The 18,381-nt window shown below is 39.8% G+C and overlaps 1 protein-coding gene across 1 annotated transcript; it reads right to left on the reverse strand.

Moving 5' to 3' along the window:
• Positions 1-2,038: 2,038 nt before the first annotated feature.
• LOC101661697 (olfactory receptor 52B2-like) lies at positions 2,039-2,992 on the reverse strand. Its single transcript, XM_004717093.1, has one exon. The coding sequence runs from the start codon at positions 2,990-2,992 to the stop codon at positions 2,039-2,041; it is 954 nt and encodes a 317-aa protein (XP_004717150.1).
• Between the last annotated feature and the right edge of the window lie 15,389 nt (positions 2,993-18,381).

Consider the following 18,381-nt stretch of genomic DNA (forward strand, 5'->3'; position numbering starts at 1 on the left):
ATATATATATAATGTATACTATTGTATACATACTTTTAATCTTAAAAACTTTGGGCGCGTTGTCAGGAGAGATCAGTCCCTGGAGAAGAACACCCAGCTTGGTCCAGTAGAGGGCAGTGAAAGAGAGGAAATCCCTGCACGAGACGGATTGACACTGGTTGCCACAAGGGCTGAGGCATCCGGACAATTGTGAAGATACGACCAGGCAGTGTTCTCTTCTATTGCACACAGAGCTGCGCTAAGTCAGAACTGACTCAATGGCGCCTGCCAACAGTAATAGTCTCAGACAATATTTGTTATTTTTGTGGCTGCCTTGTTTCATTCAGCATATGCTGGGCTTTACATAATTATCTTTATGAATTTTATTCTTAACGAACATACAAAACATTCCTGCTCAAATATAGACTATTGTTCACTTAAAAAGGGAAATAATAGTTCCTCATGCCAAATTCTTACCTTTGGGACAACGTAATAAAAGTCAGTATTCTATGCTTACAGAATCTATATTGTAGGCAAAGAATAGAGAAAAAGATATTTTATCCACTTATAAAAGTCAAATAAACATTTCCTTATGCTCTCCACTTCTGAAAACTATTCCTTAGAGACTAATAAGAAATAAATCTCTCCAGGGGAAAAATAAGTACAATGTCGCCAGTTTCACAACTCAGACATGTCTCCATACTTCTGAGTTGGGTAAATCACTCTGGAATTCTCCCACTATCTCTATAATTGTACATTCATTTACTAAGGCTTGCTCTTAACCCAAGGTCCCAGGTTTTTAGAAACATTTATCCAGACACCCCCAACTCAGAGAAACAAAAATAGTTCTTGTTATTCCGCAATGCACCAGAAACCTGACCACAGAGCTGAAAAGGAGGGCCCGTAATCATAGAGCAAAGTATATTTAACTTGAAAATCCCCATGGGAAATCTGAAAAATGGACCAGGAGAGAAACTTTATGTAGCCACTCACATGGCTATTCTGGCTGTCCCTGGCATCAACGCTCAGTGCAGACTGCATGCCCCAAGGTCCCCTGTCATATCTGCCGCCACAGTGGGAAGCGCTCATCCAATAGAGAGTCCTGGAAAGTCCCTCTACAGTAGTTAGTGATCCCTGATGAGCATGGAAAGGATAAGGGGTTAGGAAGAATTTGTTACAAGACAAAGAACAAAGTTTTTGTTGTGTTTTATTTTGAACTCTTGACCATAAAGTGAAATAAAGAAATTAGTGACAGTGACACACCCATGTATATAGGATTTTTTTCTCAAAGTGTTTTCCCATTGGCTCTGTATACTGCTCTGTGAAATAGATGTTAATGAGTTTTAAAGGTGTGTGTGTGTGTGTGTGTGTGTGTGTGTGGTGTGTGCGGGGGAGTGTTCAGTGGAAACTTGTGAGGGTTATAAAAGACTCGCGACATCCAGGACAGCTTCTATCTCCAGACCACTTGACTTGATTGTGATGTCCTTGTTTTACTCAAATGACACACTGACAAATCTATGATATCATTTTATATGTATGAATGACACTAGGTAGTATCATCAGGTATTCCCATATTTATCACAAGGTTGCAAATGTACTCTTTTGTGAACAGAATAAAGTTGGGAAGAATGGTAACTTCCATATTTCCCTAGAAGTCACACAATCCTGATGTTCAGTCCTTCTAACTTTGATCTTCATAGCTGTTGAGAAGGACAATGAAATGTATGAAATTTCAATGTTAGAGGAAGAAGAAATGTTTTCTATATTGATTACATTTTAGTTTGGTGAAAGAATGACCTCACTTTTTCAATAAACACTGACAATCCCTGTATTTTAAAACAATAGCTTTTATATTTGAGTATATAGATTTTCATGAACTTGAACTTATTTACATTTAGAATAATGGATTCATTTAGTTTTACAGCTTGGGGCATTGCTATTCCATTAAAAAAGACTCCGTGTCATTAGGGTCTCTCTGTCTTCTTAAAAAAATATTATTGGTCTTGCTTTCTAATAAGACCCATCACACTTTCCTACAATAAATTGTACTAACATCCAATCATCCTTTGCAACACTTCTCTTTTAGAGAAAACACCAGGGTCACTCGTTCACGAATCTGTTTTGTCTTTACTCCATAGATAATTGGGTTCATCATGGGGGGAACAAGAACATAGAGATTGGCCAGCAGAATGTGGACGTGCTTGGGGATTTTTCGCCCAAAGCGCTGAGCAATGACAGTGAAAATGCCTGGAAGGTAGAACATGAGGATGACACAGACATGAGAGCCGCAGGTGCTGAGTGCTTTCACTCGAGCCTCGTGAGACGGCAGCCGAAAAACTGCCCGGAGGATGAGCCCGTAGGAGATGACTATGGTCACCATATCTAGCATCACACTGAGTAATGGCACAGAGATTCCATACCAAATATTGATGGTGATGTCAGCACAAGCCAGCTTTGCCAGCCCCATATGTTCGCAGAAAGTATGGGTGATGATGTTAGTCCGGCAGAAGGGCAGACGTTTCACAAGGAAGACAATGGGGAAGACAGTTGCAAAACTCCTGAACACGACCACACCCCCTATTTTGCCAATCACGCTGTGGCTAAGAATGGTGGAATACCTCAGTGGGTAGCAGATGGCTACAAAGCGGTCAAAGGCCATGGCCAAGAGAATGCCGGACTCTACCACAAAGGCAAAATGCATAAAGAAGAGTTGTGTGACACAGCCACCAAAGGAGATGTTTACGTCATCAAACCAGAAGATGCTCAGGGCTTTGGGCACTGTGGATGTGGATAGAATCAGATCCCAAAATGCCAGCATGCAGAGGAAGAGGTACATGGGTTCATGCAGACTGCGCTCCAGTGCTATCACACAGATCAGCATGCCATTGCCGGCCATGGCCACCAGGTACATCAGGCAGAATGGGACGGAGATCCAAAGGTGCAGCTCCTTTAGGCCAGGGATGCCGATCAGGACAAACATATCGTAATTGACAGAGTAGTTGAAAGCAGACATGGCAGCATTGTGGTCTGACACTTTCATCACAAGCAGGCAGGATATACTTGTCTCAGTGGGCTCAGGCATCTGCAGGGTAAATTCTCATTTAATGACTTTTCACCTACTCGGTGTTTTAGCTATGGACTTAAAGACAGTCAGAATGCCACCTGGAAGGGAAGGATCCCAAATTTAAAGAGAATTCAAAGAATTTTGAAATATGCTTCAAGGAAAATCTTGAATCTCGTCTATGATTTCAGCTTAAAGTGTTACCATACATAAGTAGTAGAACATGTAATAAATGATTGTATTACCTGGCCAATATTTTAAAACAATAAAGAACATTATGAATATTTGTCAATTATATTAAAATAATAGAAACAAATTAATTTCTTATTATACTAGTTAACAATTTATCATGTAGCATACACTTTTATATTATCAACAAGCATGTATTGATCACCCACGATGTGTTTAGAAAGATCTACATTGGCATGAAAGGGAAAAAGGATTACAGAAGGCCATACAATAAATATTCTGCCTATAAGATTATAATCTATGTGTACAGGATTGACATAGGTGTCTTTGTTTATCTATTAAATAAACTCTCAGTCACCAGTTATAGATAACTTCACTTTCGAAGTTTCAATAATAAACTATTTTACTAAATTATTAATAACTGAGTCAGTTTATTGACTCAGTTTATAATTATTAATAACTGAGTCAGAGTGACCTCACATGACAAAGTAGAACTTCCCTATGGGATTTTTTTGGGCTGTAATCTTTTTTTAAACAGTTTTTTTGAAATTTAATCCACACATCACACAATTTCTTGGCAGTAATCTTTACGATTACACAGGCCTCTGGTTAGCAACCAAGTGCTTAACCACTGAGTCAACGGCTGACCTTAAATTAAGAACGAGCATAAGAGGAGCAGTTTTCACAAAATTCAGTTGAAACTCTGTACTGCATTTTACCCAGAGTAGTTAAAACATGTTATATTACTATTATTGATTTTAATTTATTAACTAATTATCTAAATTTTATTTGCTAAAAGGTATATTCTCATATCCATGTAATTTGAGCAAGGTTTAAGTGCCTAAGTCAATAAATGCAGTTGAATATTGTTACTACCTATTTCTTTTCAAAAGTCTTTTTACATAAAGTCAATTTAGTCATTTATTTTCTGTTTCTGTGGCTTTTAACTCAAGACTGATTTTAGCATCATGTCTGATTTTGATTGAAATTAGCAATCAAGAAAACTCTGTCTTTTGGAAATACAATGCAGTTGAATTTTCTCAAAATCCTCTCCTGGAAATTTTTAGAACATCCACCACATGCTGAATAGATTTTACCACTGAAAATGGAACATAAAAAGAAAGGAAAATGGAACACATAATGTGACTATATATACATTGCTCTTTAAAGAAGAGCAAATACAAATGCCAAATTGGATTGCATTTTACATAACCTAAAGATGAATGAATACTCTTTATTAAAAACAAAGCTTATGTTATAATTAGAAAAGGGAAATTTGTTATTTTGTGTCAGTAATTATCAGCATATCATGTTTCTCATATATTGCTAAAAAAAGAAATTGAGAAAGTTACCAAAAGTCTGCAGAGTATCAATGAAAATGGTGTATATACATATATTTGCAGAGATAGCATAGCTGGTAGATGAAACAAGGAACAATGAACTATTGCTATAGCTGATAGTGAACCAATGGTAGTAATTTTATTATATATTTGTCTTATATAATAGTTTTAAGTTTTATTTTAAAAATCATTTTATTGGGGGCTTGTACATCTCGTATCACAATCCATACATCCATACATTGTGTCAAGCACATTTATACATTTGTTGCCATCATCATTCTCAAAACATTTGCTTTCTACTTGAGTCCTTGATATCAGTTCCTCATTTTCACCTCCCTCCCCCACCCTCTCTCCCTCATGAACCCTTGATAATTTATAAATGATTATTAATTTTTCATGTCTTACACTGACTGATGTCTCCCTTCACCCACTTTTCTGTTGTCCATTCCCCTGGGAGGGGGTTATAGATAGATCATTGTGATCCGTCCCTCCATTTCCCCCCACCTTCAACTTCCCCTCCTAATATAAATAAAAACTTAAAATACTTTACCACTTTTAACTGCATGATAACAAATTGATAAAATCCATTTATTATTCAAGTGGGTGCTGACAATTTCCGATTTTCATGTGCAGTTATTTCACTCATTCCTTTAACCCTTAGAGTTTGCCCAATATTCCCTCTCATACATTGTTGTCCAGTCTTTTGCTGAACCGGCCTCATGAACATGAAACATCTGGAGCTATTCCTTGACTTTTTAACATAAGCCAGGGAGTCTGGTGTCGGTCACCATTACCTGAAATATTGATTGGTTGGTGTCATAAGTTGGCGTGGCAAAGAAAAGCCAACCCAAACCCAAACTCAGTGCCATCAAGTGGGTTCTGATTCATAGCAGCACCAGCAGAAAGAGTAGTACTCCCTCTGTGGGTTCCCAAGAGTGTTAACCTTTAAGAGAGTTCATCTTTCTCTGGAGGAGCAGTGGTGGTTTTGAACTATTGACCTTGTGGTGAACAGCCCAAGATGTAACCAAATAAGCCACCAGTGCTCTTGCTGCTAAGAAATGGAGGTGATATTTACCAAATAGGGTGTATGTGTGTAACAATATATACTTGTTCTTTAAGATAACTCCCTAATATTTCCTTTTAAAATCAAGAAATGGGACATTTTCCCTATCGAGGATTAACCTGTTAGCTAAAAGAACATCTATGATGCGGTGTCTTAAAATTTTCAAACAATAGAAGCTGTGTCCTTCATGGGGTGTTTGTATCTGCTCAACTTTTTGAAAGAACGTCTTTTGAAAAGACAGAATAACTTTCTCCTGGTAGCAGGAGAAAAGTGTCCCTGGGTGATGCAAATAATTAAGTACTCTAGAACTAAAGGCAAGTACCAAGGGCACACAATTCAAACCCACCCCAAGACGCTTTGGAAAAGGCCTGGTAAATGGCTTCTGAAAGGGCCCCTGCTGTTCTGTCTCTGCCTCACATGCTGTCACCTCCTTGCCTCAGCCTCTTGCTACCTGAGATCATTCAGTAACTCCCGTGAACCTGCTGGATAAAGGGGGAAACTTGCATTTGTCACCGTTCCCTAGGACAACCTTGTCAAAGGAAGTGTCTGGGTGTATGTATAATGGGGAAGTAAAATTCACTGGCAATGGTTCGAAGAAACTGGATATAATGTCACTGTTCAGTCTCCAGCAATGTTTTCACAGTCAAAGAACTCCAGGGGTATACCAAATCTTAAAGATGATCTTATTTCACCTCTCACATACTATGGCTACCTGCCAAGTGGTATAAACTGACTGTCACTGCTGTAGAGTTGATTCTGACTCACCGTGACACTATAGGGAAATGGTTTGAATGAAATGGGAGCAACAAAAATTCAACCTAATGTAGTATTTCTTGCCATCATGGGTGTAAATAATCCCCTGTCACTAAAATGTTTAATCAGAGACCATACAACTGCTTGGCAGAGATTCAGAAAATTTCAGACTTTGAGAGGTGAAACTAGATATCTTTTAAGTTTTAGTGTATTCTTGAAGGTTTTGGGCCCCATAGAATTTGGAGATCAAATATTGAGGTTATGTCCAGTTTCTAAGCACTGTGAAGACAAGGGTAACTTCAGCACCAATGAGTCGTACTTCCTTATTGTACTAGAGGGTAAATTGACCTGGCCCCTTTCCCAGATCCCTTCCCGACCCTAGGTTTTCCCAGGGATGGGTGACAAATTCAAGTTTTATCAACCCTTTTAATTAGCAGTTCAGTTTAGTTACTGAAAGCTGAGATCAACCTGCTAGAGCAGGTTTGTGCTTCCTAACACAAGGCTTACGGCTCAAGGAACATTAGAGGAGTCTTTTAGGTATTGAGGCCAGCAGAGAAATACAGATCCTCAGAAGGAATCAGTGGGATCACAATCAAACTCACTGAGTCAATTCTGACTCTTCGTGATCCTATAGGACAAAGTAGAACTCCCCCTGTGGTTTTTTTGAGGCTGGGAATCTTTATGGGAGTAGAAAGCATCATTTTTCTCGCATGGTGTGGCTAGTGAGCCTTTAAAGTTAGCAGCCCTATGTGTAACCCCCTAGGCCATCAGAGCCAAGGGCAGTCCAAATAGTGTATGCCAAAGCACAGATACTCACAAACAATGGAATGGCTTCTTGGAAGCTTGGTGGTTACAGCGAGGTGTCTCTGTACATCCAGCTTCACTTGAAATGGCCCTGTGCAATCTAACTCACTCATCTCTACCCATCTTCTCAACCACACTTGGGACCTTTCCTCTTGCACAGAGGGAAGAAGTGCCTGAGGTAATGTATTTCTCCTGGGAATTCTCAAGGGACTGACGTCTGAGACCTCGGATCTGGTCCTACCTCCAGTTAAGCTGCAGACTGAGACAAATGAGTCAAGAAAAATATTTACCGCCTTTCTGGTGAATTGTCAACAACACCAAGTTGTCCAGACAGTTCATAATGATGTCCATAGAGAGATCTAACCAAACCAACCAACCAATTAACAAAATGAAGAAGCAAACCACTTGCCATTGAGTTGATTCTGACTCATGATGACCCCATTTAAAAAAATCATTTTATTGGGGGCTCATACAACTCTTATCACAATCCATACATCCATCCATTGTGTCAAGCACATGCACATTTGTACATTTGTTGCCCTCATCATTCTCAAAACATTTGCTTTCTACTTGAGCCCTTGTTACCAGCTCATTTTTTCCCTCATGAACCTTTGATAATTTATAAATTATTATTATTTTGTCATGTCTTACACTGTCCGACATCTCCCTCCACTTTTCTGTTGTCCATCCCCCAGGGAGGAGGTTATATGTAGATACTTATAATCAGTTCCCCCTTTCTACCCCACCTTCCCTCCACCCTCCTGGTACTGCCACTCTCACCACTGGTCCTGAAGGGATCATCTGTCCTGGATCCCCTGTGTTTCCAGTTCCTATCTGTACCAATGTGCATCCTCTGGGATGACCCAGTTTTTTATAAAGAATTGGGTTTCTTAGAGTTTTATGGTTTAACCTTTCAGAAGTAGATGGCTAAATATTTTATTCAAAGCACCTTGGTGGGTAGGTTGAACTCTTTCATATTTGGTTAGTAGTGTGTTCCACTTCCATAATATAAATAGATATTCTGGCAGCATTATCTCTCTAATATATATATATAATCAGTAGTTGGAAAACTTGGCATAGCTTTGGTGATAGAAATAATGCAGAAGATCATATAAAATGTTTTTTGCGAGGTCAATGACTTATTGAAACACCATTGAAATACTCATTGAAAATACCATTTTCTTTTTTTTTTTGAAAATACCATTTTCACCAACATGAATGTTCACCAACATGAATGATGTATACACAGGAATTGACTTGACTATATCACTTAATTGAGATGATGGAGAAGCTCAATATCATTAGTCAGAACAAGGCCTTCAGATAACTGTGAAATACACCATCGATTGCTCTTATGCAAGTCCAGGTTGAAACTAAAGAAAATTAAAACAAGTCTTTGAGAGTCAAAATATAACCTAGAGTACATCCCACCTGGATTTACAGATACTCAAGGATAGATTTGATACATTGAACATTAATGAACAAAGACCAGATTTTGTTACGGAATGAAATCAGTGACATCATAGGTGAAGCTAAATGTCCTTAAAAACCCAAGAAAGGAAGACAAAAAAACCAACATAAATGTCAGAAGAAGCTCTAACAACTCTCTCTTGAGTATCGAGTAACTAAAGCACATGGAAGCATTGATGAAGTAAAAGATCTGAAAAGAATATTTCAAAGGCAGGGGAAATAAAAAAGAAAATGTCCTGAAATGGATTGTGGTAATGATTGTACAATTCCTCTTGATCTGATTGAACTATTGAATTATGTGACATGTGCATTTAGTGTCAATAAAACTGTTAAAATATTTCAAAGGGTGGTTTGAAAAGACAAAGCCATGTATTATAATGAACTGTCAGAAGATCTGGGGTTTGGAAACCAAAAGGGAAGATCACTCTTGGTATTTCCCATACTGAAGAACTGAAGGAAAAAATCTAAGCCTGGAGTTTTAATATTGAAGGATTCCACAGGCAAAATATTGAAAAATGCAAGAAATATCCAAAGAAGATGGAAGGAATCAATAGTTACTGTTCCAAAAACGTTGCTTAATTTTCAACCATTTCAAGAAGCAGGCAGCATATGATCACAGCCTGATGGTATTGAATGAATAAACCCATGCTGCACTGGAGGCATTGGTGAATGCTAATGATTCAGTAACCGGGTGGATACCAATTCAGCAGATATTAAGCTGCAAGGACTGAAGAAACAATTCAAGCCTCGGTGTATAATGTTGAGAGATTCTAGAGAAGCCCTAGTGGAGTGGTGGATGCCACACTGAGCGATGGGAACTCATGAGCCATTCTACAGAGAAAGATGAAGGCTTCGACTCCTGTGAAGATTGACACTCTCAGAAACACACCTGGGCAGGTCTAGTCTGTTCCATAGGGTCTCCATGAGTCAGCATCCACTCAAGGGCAGTGAGTTTGGTTTTGAATTGATGAGGAAAGCACTGAAACCTTTAGCAAGGTTGAAAAGATGGTGGAAAGAATACACCGAGCCATTGTACAAAAAAGAACGAGTCGACATTCACCCACTTCAACGTGTAGCATAGGGTCAAGAATCATTGCTGCTGAAGAAAGAGGTCCAAGCTGTATCCGGCATAAGCGAAAAGCAGGGCTACAGGAACGGATGGAGAGCCAATGGAAGTGTTTCAGCAAGCTGATGTAGCACTGGAAGAACTCCTTCAGCTATGCCAAGAAATTTGTAAGACAGCTACCTGGACAACGGAAAAGATCCGTATTTATACTCATTTCAAAGACAGATGAGCCAACAGCATGTGAAACTTATCAAGAACACCATTCATGTCACATGCAAGTAAGATTTTGCTGGAAATCATTCAACAATAATCGCATCAGCACATCAACAAGGTGCTGCCAGAAATCCAAGCCAAATTCAGAAGAGGACGTAGTCGGAGGATATCATTGCAGACATCAGATGGATCTTGACTAAACGCAGATAATTATGAAAAGATGTTTGCTTGTGTTTTATTGCTTATGCAAAGGCACCTTAGTTTGTATCGTAACCAACTATTGATAGCATTGAAAGGAATGAGAATTCCAAGATACTTCGTTGTGCTTATGGGGAACGTGTACATGGATTGAGACAGTTGTTTGAAGCAAACGAGGGATAACCTTAAAATCAGGAAAAGTATGTGTCAGGCTTGTATCCTTTCCTTGTATGTATTTAATCTGTATGCTGAGGCAATAGTCTGAGAACATGGACTACGTGAAGCAGAATGCAGCAGCAGCAGAATCAAGGCGAGGTGTACTAACAATCTGGCATGCAGATGGCACAATCTCTCTTGCTGAAGATGAGGAGGCCTGGGAGAACTCGCTCATGAACATCACGGATGGGAGCTCTTCAAGTGTACGGCCGATCAATATAAAGAAAATCAACACCTTCACAACTCAGCCACCTACCCAATAACATCATGATAAACGGATGAATTCTTGATTTTGTCAAAGATTTCAATTTGTTTGGATCCCCGATCACTGCTCAGTAAATCAGCAGTCAAGAAATCACATGACATTGTTAGGTAAATCTTTTGCCCAGGAATTCTTTAAAATGTTGAAGAGCAAACGTCACATTGAGGACTAAGGCACACCCAACCCAAGCCTTCATATTTTTGATTGCCTAGTTTGCATAAGAAAGGTTGACTTAGAATAAGGAAAATGACAGAAGAATCAATGCCTTTGAATTAGTGGGCTGGCAAAGAATGTTGAAGGTATCATGGCCTACCAAAAGAACAAATAAAAATGTCTTGGAAGGAGTACAATTCGAGAACCCCTTGGAAGCAAGGATGGTGAGAGTTCATCTTAAGTACTTTGGTCATGCTATCAGGACAGACCAGTGCCCGGAATTGGACATCAGACTTAATAAAGGTGGAGGCCAGTGAAGAACAGCAAGAATCTCGAAGAGATGGATTGACACAGGGGCTGCAACACTGGGCTCATCCAAAACCACCTTGCGAGGACAGCGCAGGACCAGGCAGTGTTTCATTCTGCTGTATACAGGGTCACTGTGAATGGAAACCGTTTTAGCAGTACATAACAACAACAACAACATGTCCGAGTTTCCTGGACATTTCATATCACTCTTTGTTTTAATAAATGAAGTTGTATGAAATAAGTGATTTAAAATCCTTATCATAGGTGTTAAAATGCTGTTTAAAATTCTTATAATAGGTCACCATCTCTGATGACTGATCTAAGTATTCTTCTATTGTCTAAGAGGCTAAACATAGTGGAAGAGCTCCCAAAGCTGCAGCTTCCTATCTGATACTCCTAAAAGTATAGCTGTACTCCATTTTACAGAGTAAACTGATTATTTTAATTTTCTTTAATTGGGTCTTTTAATTATTATGATAATTTTCAGAGTTAATTAAATTTTTTTCATAATGCATGCCAAATGCTAGTGTTCACCAGGCACCAATGTTTGCTGTGTAAGTGATCATACACTTTGAAGAAATCTCTAGTAGAAAACAATTCTTCTCCTTGGTTAATGTCGCCCTTTGAAAAATCTCCTTACTAGCGTGGTCTTCCTCTTACATGCACTTTCCTACAATGATCACAAGCTGTGGCCCAAGCTAGCATATGTGAAGACAAAATAGATGGTGCCTGGCTACATTTCATCAGTAGTGTCCAGGATATTGCAAGCCTGTCTACAAAAGTGCCATCAGAGAGACACAATAAAAGGAGGTCCACTGCAGAAAAGGACACGTTTGTAATGGATTAGCAAATAGCTGTAGGAAGTATAAGTTAAAAGGGAGCATTGGGTAAGTGTCTCCAAATCAAGTGTTGGCGTAGGCGAGGCTTCTACATCGGGTGCAGACCAAGCACCAGGTTGTATCATACCAACAGAGGTGAAAAACAAACAAAAACATGATCCAGATTTACATGAATGAGTTCATCGGCACTGACCTGGGGAGAATGGTGAGGGGGGAAGCCAGAACTGTAAGTGCTCAAAAAGACAGATTTTGTACCAGATGTCCTTCTCCTTGAAAGATAAGCAAAACCATTCTTGAAAAATGCTTGTGCAGGTTTATTCCAATAGTGAGTGTCCCTAGATTGCCAGCCCGCTGACATAGTTATTACTGGATGACTAAAGGCGACTGTTTCCTTGTCCTTCTACATATAAGTCTCATTTTCTATGCTTTGATACTATTTATATTTGTTCAAATTATTGTCTAACTGCAGTTGTCATATCTTTCAAAAAATCTTTGCTTAAAATATGTTGTTTTTCCCCAGGGACTCCAGAACAGATCAACCCCTCAGGACCAATAATGAGAATAGAGATTCCAGGAAGGTGGGGGGAGACGGGAACTCGAGCACAAGGATTGACATGTAACCACCCACCCCCACCCCAGAGGGACAAACAACAGAAAAGCGGGTGAAGGGAAACTGTTGACGATGTCAGATATTAAAATAATCATTTCTAATTTATCAAGGGTTCATGAGGGAGGGAGACTGGGCGAGGGAGGGGAAAATGAGGAGCTGATATCAAGGGCTCAAGGAGAAAGAAAAATGCTTTGAAAATGATGATGGCAACATACCGTGTTTGGCACAATGGATGAATGTATAGATGGTGATAAGAGCTGTAAAAGCCCCTCAATAAAAGTACTTAATAAAAATTTTGTTTTTCAGAGGCTGGGTTTACTCTGACAGCACCCTAGTAACACTGACGAGGCCTGCAGTTTCATATCCAAAGACAGGATCAAGAAATAATACCTTCTATTACCGTTGATATGAACTATCGAGCCTGTCAAGGAGGCCTGGTGACTTCGTGGGCTATATACTGGGCTGCTAACCACAAAGTCACCAGTTTGAAACCACCTGCCACATTGATTCCACTGGGACAACATGTTTCTGTAAGCAGAAAGGTTTATAGGCTCAGAAACCCAAAATGGGGCACTTCTACTCTGTCCCATAGCTAGGAGTCAGAATTAATAACTTAAAATGGTAATAAAGATATTTTTTTATCCCAATCAGCTTCTGTGCATCAGAAAGTAAAGTTAGCTATGGGGTTCGAGTTCAGAGTCTTTCATGAAGTTGCAGTCAAGATGTGGCTGAGATCCAAGGCCAGCGAAGGGTTACAAGATGTTTACAAGATGATCACTTGCTAGCAGGAGACTTCAGTTGCTTCCTGCATAGTTGTCCTCATGGGATGCTCGAGAGTCCTCATGACATAAGGACCAGACCAAACTCACAGTCAACGAGTTCACGTCGACTCCTAGAGGTCCTGTATGACAGAATGGGACTGTGCCCTTGAGTTTCCGAGATTTTAACTGTTTAAGGGAGCAGGAGCCCGTCTTTCTCCTTCAGAGCGGCTGGTGGTTCCAAACTGCTGACCATATAGTTAGTAGCCCAGCGTGTAACCACTGTACCACCAGGGCTCCCTTCACAGCATAGAGGCTGGCAATCCAAGAAATGGAGACGTCTGTTACGACATTGTTTAGGAAGTCAGACACGGTGCCTCCACCATACGCTATTTATTAGAGAGGAGTTGCGAAATCCAGCGTACACTCAAGGAAAAAGGGATATCAATTATCAAAGAATACATGGATATGTTTTAAAACCCCTATATTTTTTGCTAATATTCATAATCATGCAAATTCCTTGCCTTTCTGGTGTTCTATCATCTGACCGCGGAGACCAGTTTATCACTACTAACATGCCCAACATATGATACTTGGTATCATACATTGTTCTCATAATAACAGTTGTTTCCACATTACTCTATGTGAGTAAATAAATCATCTATAGAATGATTTACCACCAAACAATAAAATAACTTGGGTGTAGCAGTTGGTATGGTGCAGAATTCTTGGCAAAAATATTGAAAGTATCATGGACTGTTGAAGAACAAGCAAATCTGTCTTGGAAGAAATACTGCTAGAATGTTTGTCAGGGGCAAAGATGGCGAAACTTCATCTCACATACTTTGGACATGTTGTCAGGAGAAACCAGTCCCTGGAGAAGGACATCACGTTTGCCAAAGTGGAGGGAGAGTGAAAAGAGGCAGGCCTTCACCGAGGTGGACTGACACAGGGGCTGCAGCAATGGGCGCACACATAACAACTGTGAGGACGGCACAGGACCGGGCAGTGTTTTCTTCCGTTGTACATAGTGTGGCATGTAACAACAACAGCAACAACAATAAGCAGTTAGATTTTCTTCTTTTTTTTTAATTTGCTGGATCATATGGGAGTTCTATTTTCAGATTTTGGTGTTTTTTTTAGCAGTTTTATTAGCACTTCATCCACATGTCATATAATTCAACAATTAAATCATATCAAGATGAGTTATACAATTGTCACCACATTCAATTCTAAAACATAATCTTCTTCCTTGTACTCATTGTTATCCACGTAATTTTTTCTAATCGTGGTCAAAATTATACACAAAATATTCTCATTTTGCAACTGCTACATATACAATTGAGTGCCATTGATTATACTGTTCACGTTGTACAACCATTATTGCTATCATTTTCCAAATTATTCCACTGCCGTTAACATAAACTCAATGCCCCTTAAGCAACAACTCTCTCTCCTTCACTCATGGTAATACATTTTACGATTATATTTTTCTCTTCTTTATTAATCATGTTTGTCATGAGGTATGGATTTTTTTATGATGGAATTGGAGTAGGTTGGGGGTTTTGACTTGGGAGCAGACTGTGAAAATATTTCAGTAAAGAAAGGGTATTAATCTAATATAATATTTTGTCACATTATTCTGTTTAGATGTGATTTTCAATGCCTGCATAAATTAATTAATTATTTTTTATGATTTAACTATTCAGCATGTGTCTTTTCTTCTCCATACAGTATTATGCTGTGACCACAGAAAGATTATAGTCACAGAGCATGTGAAAGAATGAGTATATTTATAAATGCTTTATTAAATGCTTTAAATAGACCTTTCAGTCCTTTCCTCTAGATAAAGAAATACAATTTTTTTTCAAACTGATATTGTAATAGTCAATTAAATATGAAATTCACTTCAGTAGTCATTTCAATTATGACATAAATATCAATGTCTTGCAAAATACACTTGCCTATTGCAAGGAGAACATGAAGCATTTGCTAATGAAAATCAAAGTTTGCAGCCTTCAATATGAATTACAAGTCAGTATCAAGGAAACCAAAATTCTCACATCGGGACCAATAGCCAACATCATGGTAAATAAAAAATGATCAGAGTCGTCACCAATTTTATTTTACTTGGTTTAATAATCAATGCTCATGGAAGCCGCAGTTCAGAGGACAATGGATCCCTTCATTGGGTGAATCTGCGGCAGGAGATCTCTGAAGTGTTGAAGAGCAAGGCTGCCACCTTGAGGACGAGAGGACATCTGACCCGGGCCCCATTCAGTCCCCTCGCATGCATGGGAAAGATGAACAGTGACTACTAGGATCGATGAAGAATTTGAATTATGGTGTTGGCAAAGATTATTGACCGTGCTCTGGACGTCAAGAATCACAACTCTGTCTTGGATGAAGTACAGCCAGAATGCTCCTGAAATATGAGCAAGGCGAGACTTGATCCTATGTGCTTTGGATATGTTATCAAGAGGGACCAAATAAACGCATACCAAACACTGCCATGAAGTCAATTCTGGTGCACACCCACCCTAAAGGACAGGGTAGAGCTGACCTTTGTGAGTTTCCGAGACTTAACCCTTTAGGGGAGTCAAAAGTCCAGTCTTTCTCCCTCAGAACTGGCTGGTGGTTTCAAACTGCTGACCTTGAAGTGAGCAGCCCAACTTGGAACCACTATACCAGCAGGGCAATTGTGGCATGAGAGCATCAGGCTTGGTTAAGTAAAAGGCAGTGGGAAAAAAGGGAGACCCTCAAGAAGATGCGTTGACATAGTGGTTTTAACTAGGTTCACTATGTGCCAGAATTGATTCAATGGTACCTAGTGACCACATAGCTGAAATCATAATTGAGAAAACACTAGGTAAATGCCTACTCTGTGACCAACTATGGAAACTGTGTGCTGGACAGTAAGTGTAAATGTGCACCATCATGATATTGCATTCCAGAAACTAGAACAAAGAGCAAAATAAACTTACAACTAGCAAAACTTCCCAAACCCACTGCTGGTCAATCAATTCCAAGCACAGTGTCCCTACAGGGCAGAGGAGAGAGTCGATCCGCCCTGTGGGTTTCTCAGATTATACATCCTTATGGGAGCAGAAAGTTTTTTCTTTCTCTCACAGAGTGGCTGGTGGTTTTGAACCGTTGACTTTACAGTTAGCAGCCCAAAGTGTAACCGTGATGGCTTCCCCTAGGGCTTCACAAAGAGCAACGTGGTGTGATGAATGATCACAACACAATGGCAAATGCTGCTCTTCCAAATGAGGCATGATAATCTGTGAGCTGACTCAGTCAGGAAAAAACGAATCCAAACTAGGAAAGAAGTTCCAGAAATAAGGAACAGTAGGTGCAAAGCAAGGATGCTTTAAAACAATGAAAGTATGCATCTGGAACTCCAGATAAATTATTCAACCTGGAATTTAGGGTGTACTTGGCAGTTATCATGAAGAGATGAAATTGAAGAGAAGACAAAACCTGTGATTTCTAGCTCTTATATGTTATTATCCTATTAGAGATCTATTTTATCCTTAAAGTGGTATGCAGTGTACAAGGAAAGCACATGATAATCTTTCTAATTTAGAAAGATTGCTATGATTTCAGTGTAGAGGATGTATTGTGGAATGGAATTGACACCTTCGATCAATAAAGGCTTGGTAACAGAAGTCACAAGATAACCCAGTGGTGACTGAAGCAAGAAAGTGACTCTAGAGATAGACATCTGTGGGTGTAAATGAACGGGAGATGTACGTATAAGGGATTTTATATGAAAATTCAAGTGTTTGGTGTTTGTTGAGCTAGTATTCAACATTTTCTGTGGGTGTGAAAAAATTTTTTTTCTCATATTGGGGTCTATCTCTGATGTATTTTTGTCGTGGGTAGCACTCTGGAATTTTTGTTCCTTGTTTTTTTTCTGGTTTTCAGTGTATGACATCTAGAATTGATGAACCTATAGAGACAATAGTTGAATCAGAGTGCCTGAGGGTTCAGCAGGGGAAAGGGAGAAGGGGAACTGATATTAAGGAGCTCAGGATGGAAGAGACTGCTTTGAAACTGATTGTGGGAGCAATTGTTAATACTGCTGGATGTGACTGAACTATGGAATGGAGTGATATGATATCTGTATTAGCTCCCAATAAAATGGTTTTGGGGAAATAAAGGGGTTTGTTGGGTTTTTTTATTATTTTTTTTGTTTTTTGTTGGTGCTGTTCTTCCCCTCATTTTTTTTTTGTTTTTTTAGTGTGGGCTGTTTTATCACCTTCTTCCCCCTTCTTCTTTCTTCTCCTGCTGTCATTCTTCTTCTCCGTAATAACTATTTTTTGTCTTATGAGCCTACTACTGCTGGGCGGCGCAGATGATCCCACCACCCTTGCCTGCTTGCTTGCTGCTTGCTCGTTGTCAGTTGTATTTTTTGTTAGTTTGCATTTTGCTTTCTGCTGTTTCTGGCTACTGTGTCCTCTGGCAGTTTGCATTTTGTTGGCTCTTGGGCGCTTGTGGGCTCTGTGATCGTTGGGCCTTAGGTTCTCGGTTCTTAGGGTCTTGGGGCCCTAGGGCCGTGGTCTGTCCTATGTTTCATTGTTCATTGCTCTGTTTTCCGTGATGCTTCTTGTTTCTGGTGTCTCCTGAGCTCTGAGCTCTGTGCGTGGTGGTTGAGGGTTTGGGATTTGGGATCTGGGTGCTGGCTGGTGTCGGTTTTCTCTTTTTTTTGTCTCTGGGTCGGGTCCGGGTTTTGGTGTGTTGGTGTTCGTTGGTTGGTTGGTTGGCCGGTTGGGAGGTTGGGGGTGCCGGGGTAGTGCAGATGTTGGGGTCGTGTCGGAGGGTGACTGAGGGGTACGGGGGGGGGGAGATGCTGGTGCGGGTCAGGGTAGTAGGAGTCAGACTGTACCTCGCCCTGCGTTGCCTTTGTTTTGGGGTGCCCTGGCCCTGTTTTTTATTTTTTCCAGTGTTGTGGTGTGTGTTGGTTGTTGGTGCATGGGGGAACAGGTATGGATGAGGGTTTAGTGTTTATTGGGGGTGCAGCTTAGATCTTCTCTTGCTCCCTGACCTTTGATCTTGAATCTTTTGTGCTTTGTGTTGGTTTTGTGCTTTCTTT

The sequence above is a fragment of the Echinops telfairi genome, unplaced genomic scaffold, assembly GCF_000313985.2.
Source record: "Echinops telfairi isolate 266 unplaced genomic scaffold, ASM31398v2 ScPeMD7_41;HRSCAF=154, whole genome shotgun sequence".
Classification (NCBI taxonomy): domain Eukaryota; kingdom Metazoa; phylum Chordata; class Mammalia; order Afrosoricida; family Tenrecidae; genus Echinops; species Echinops telfairi.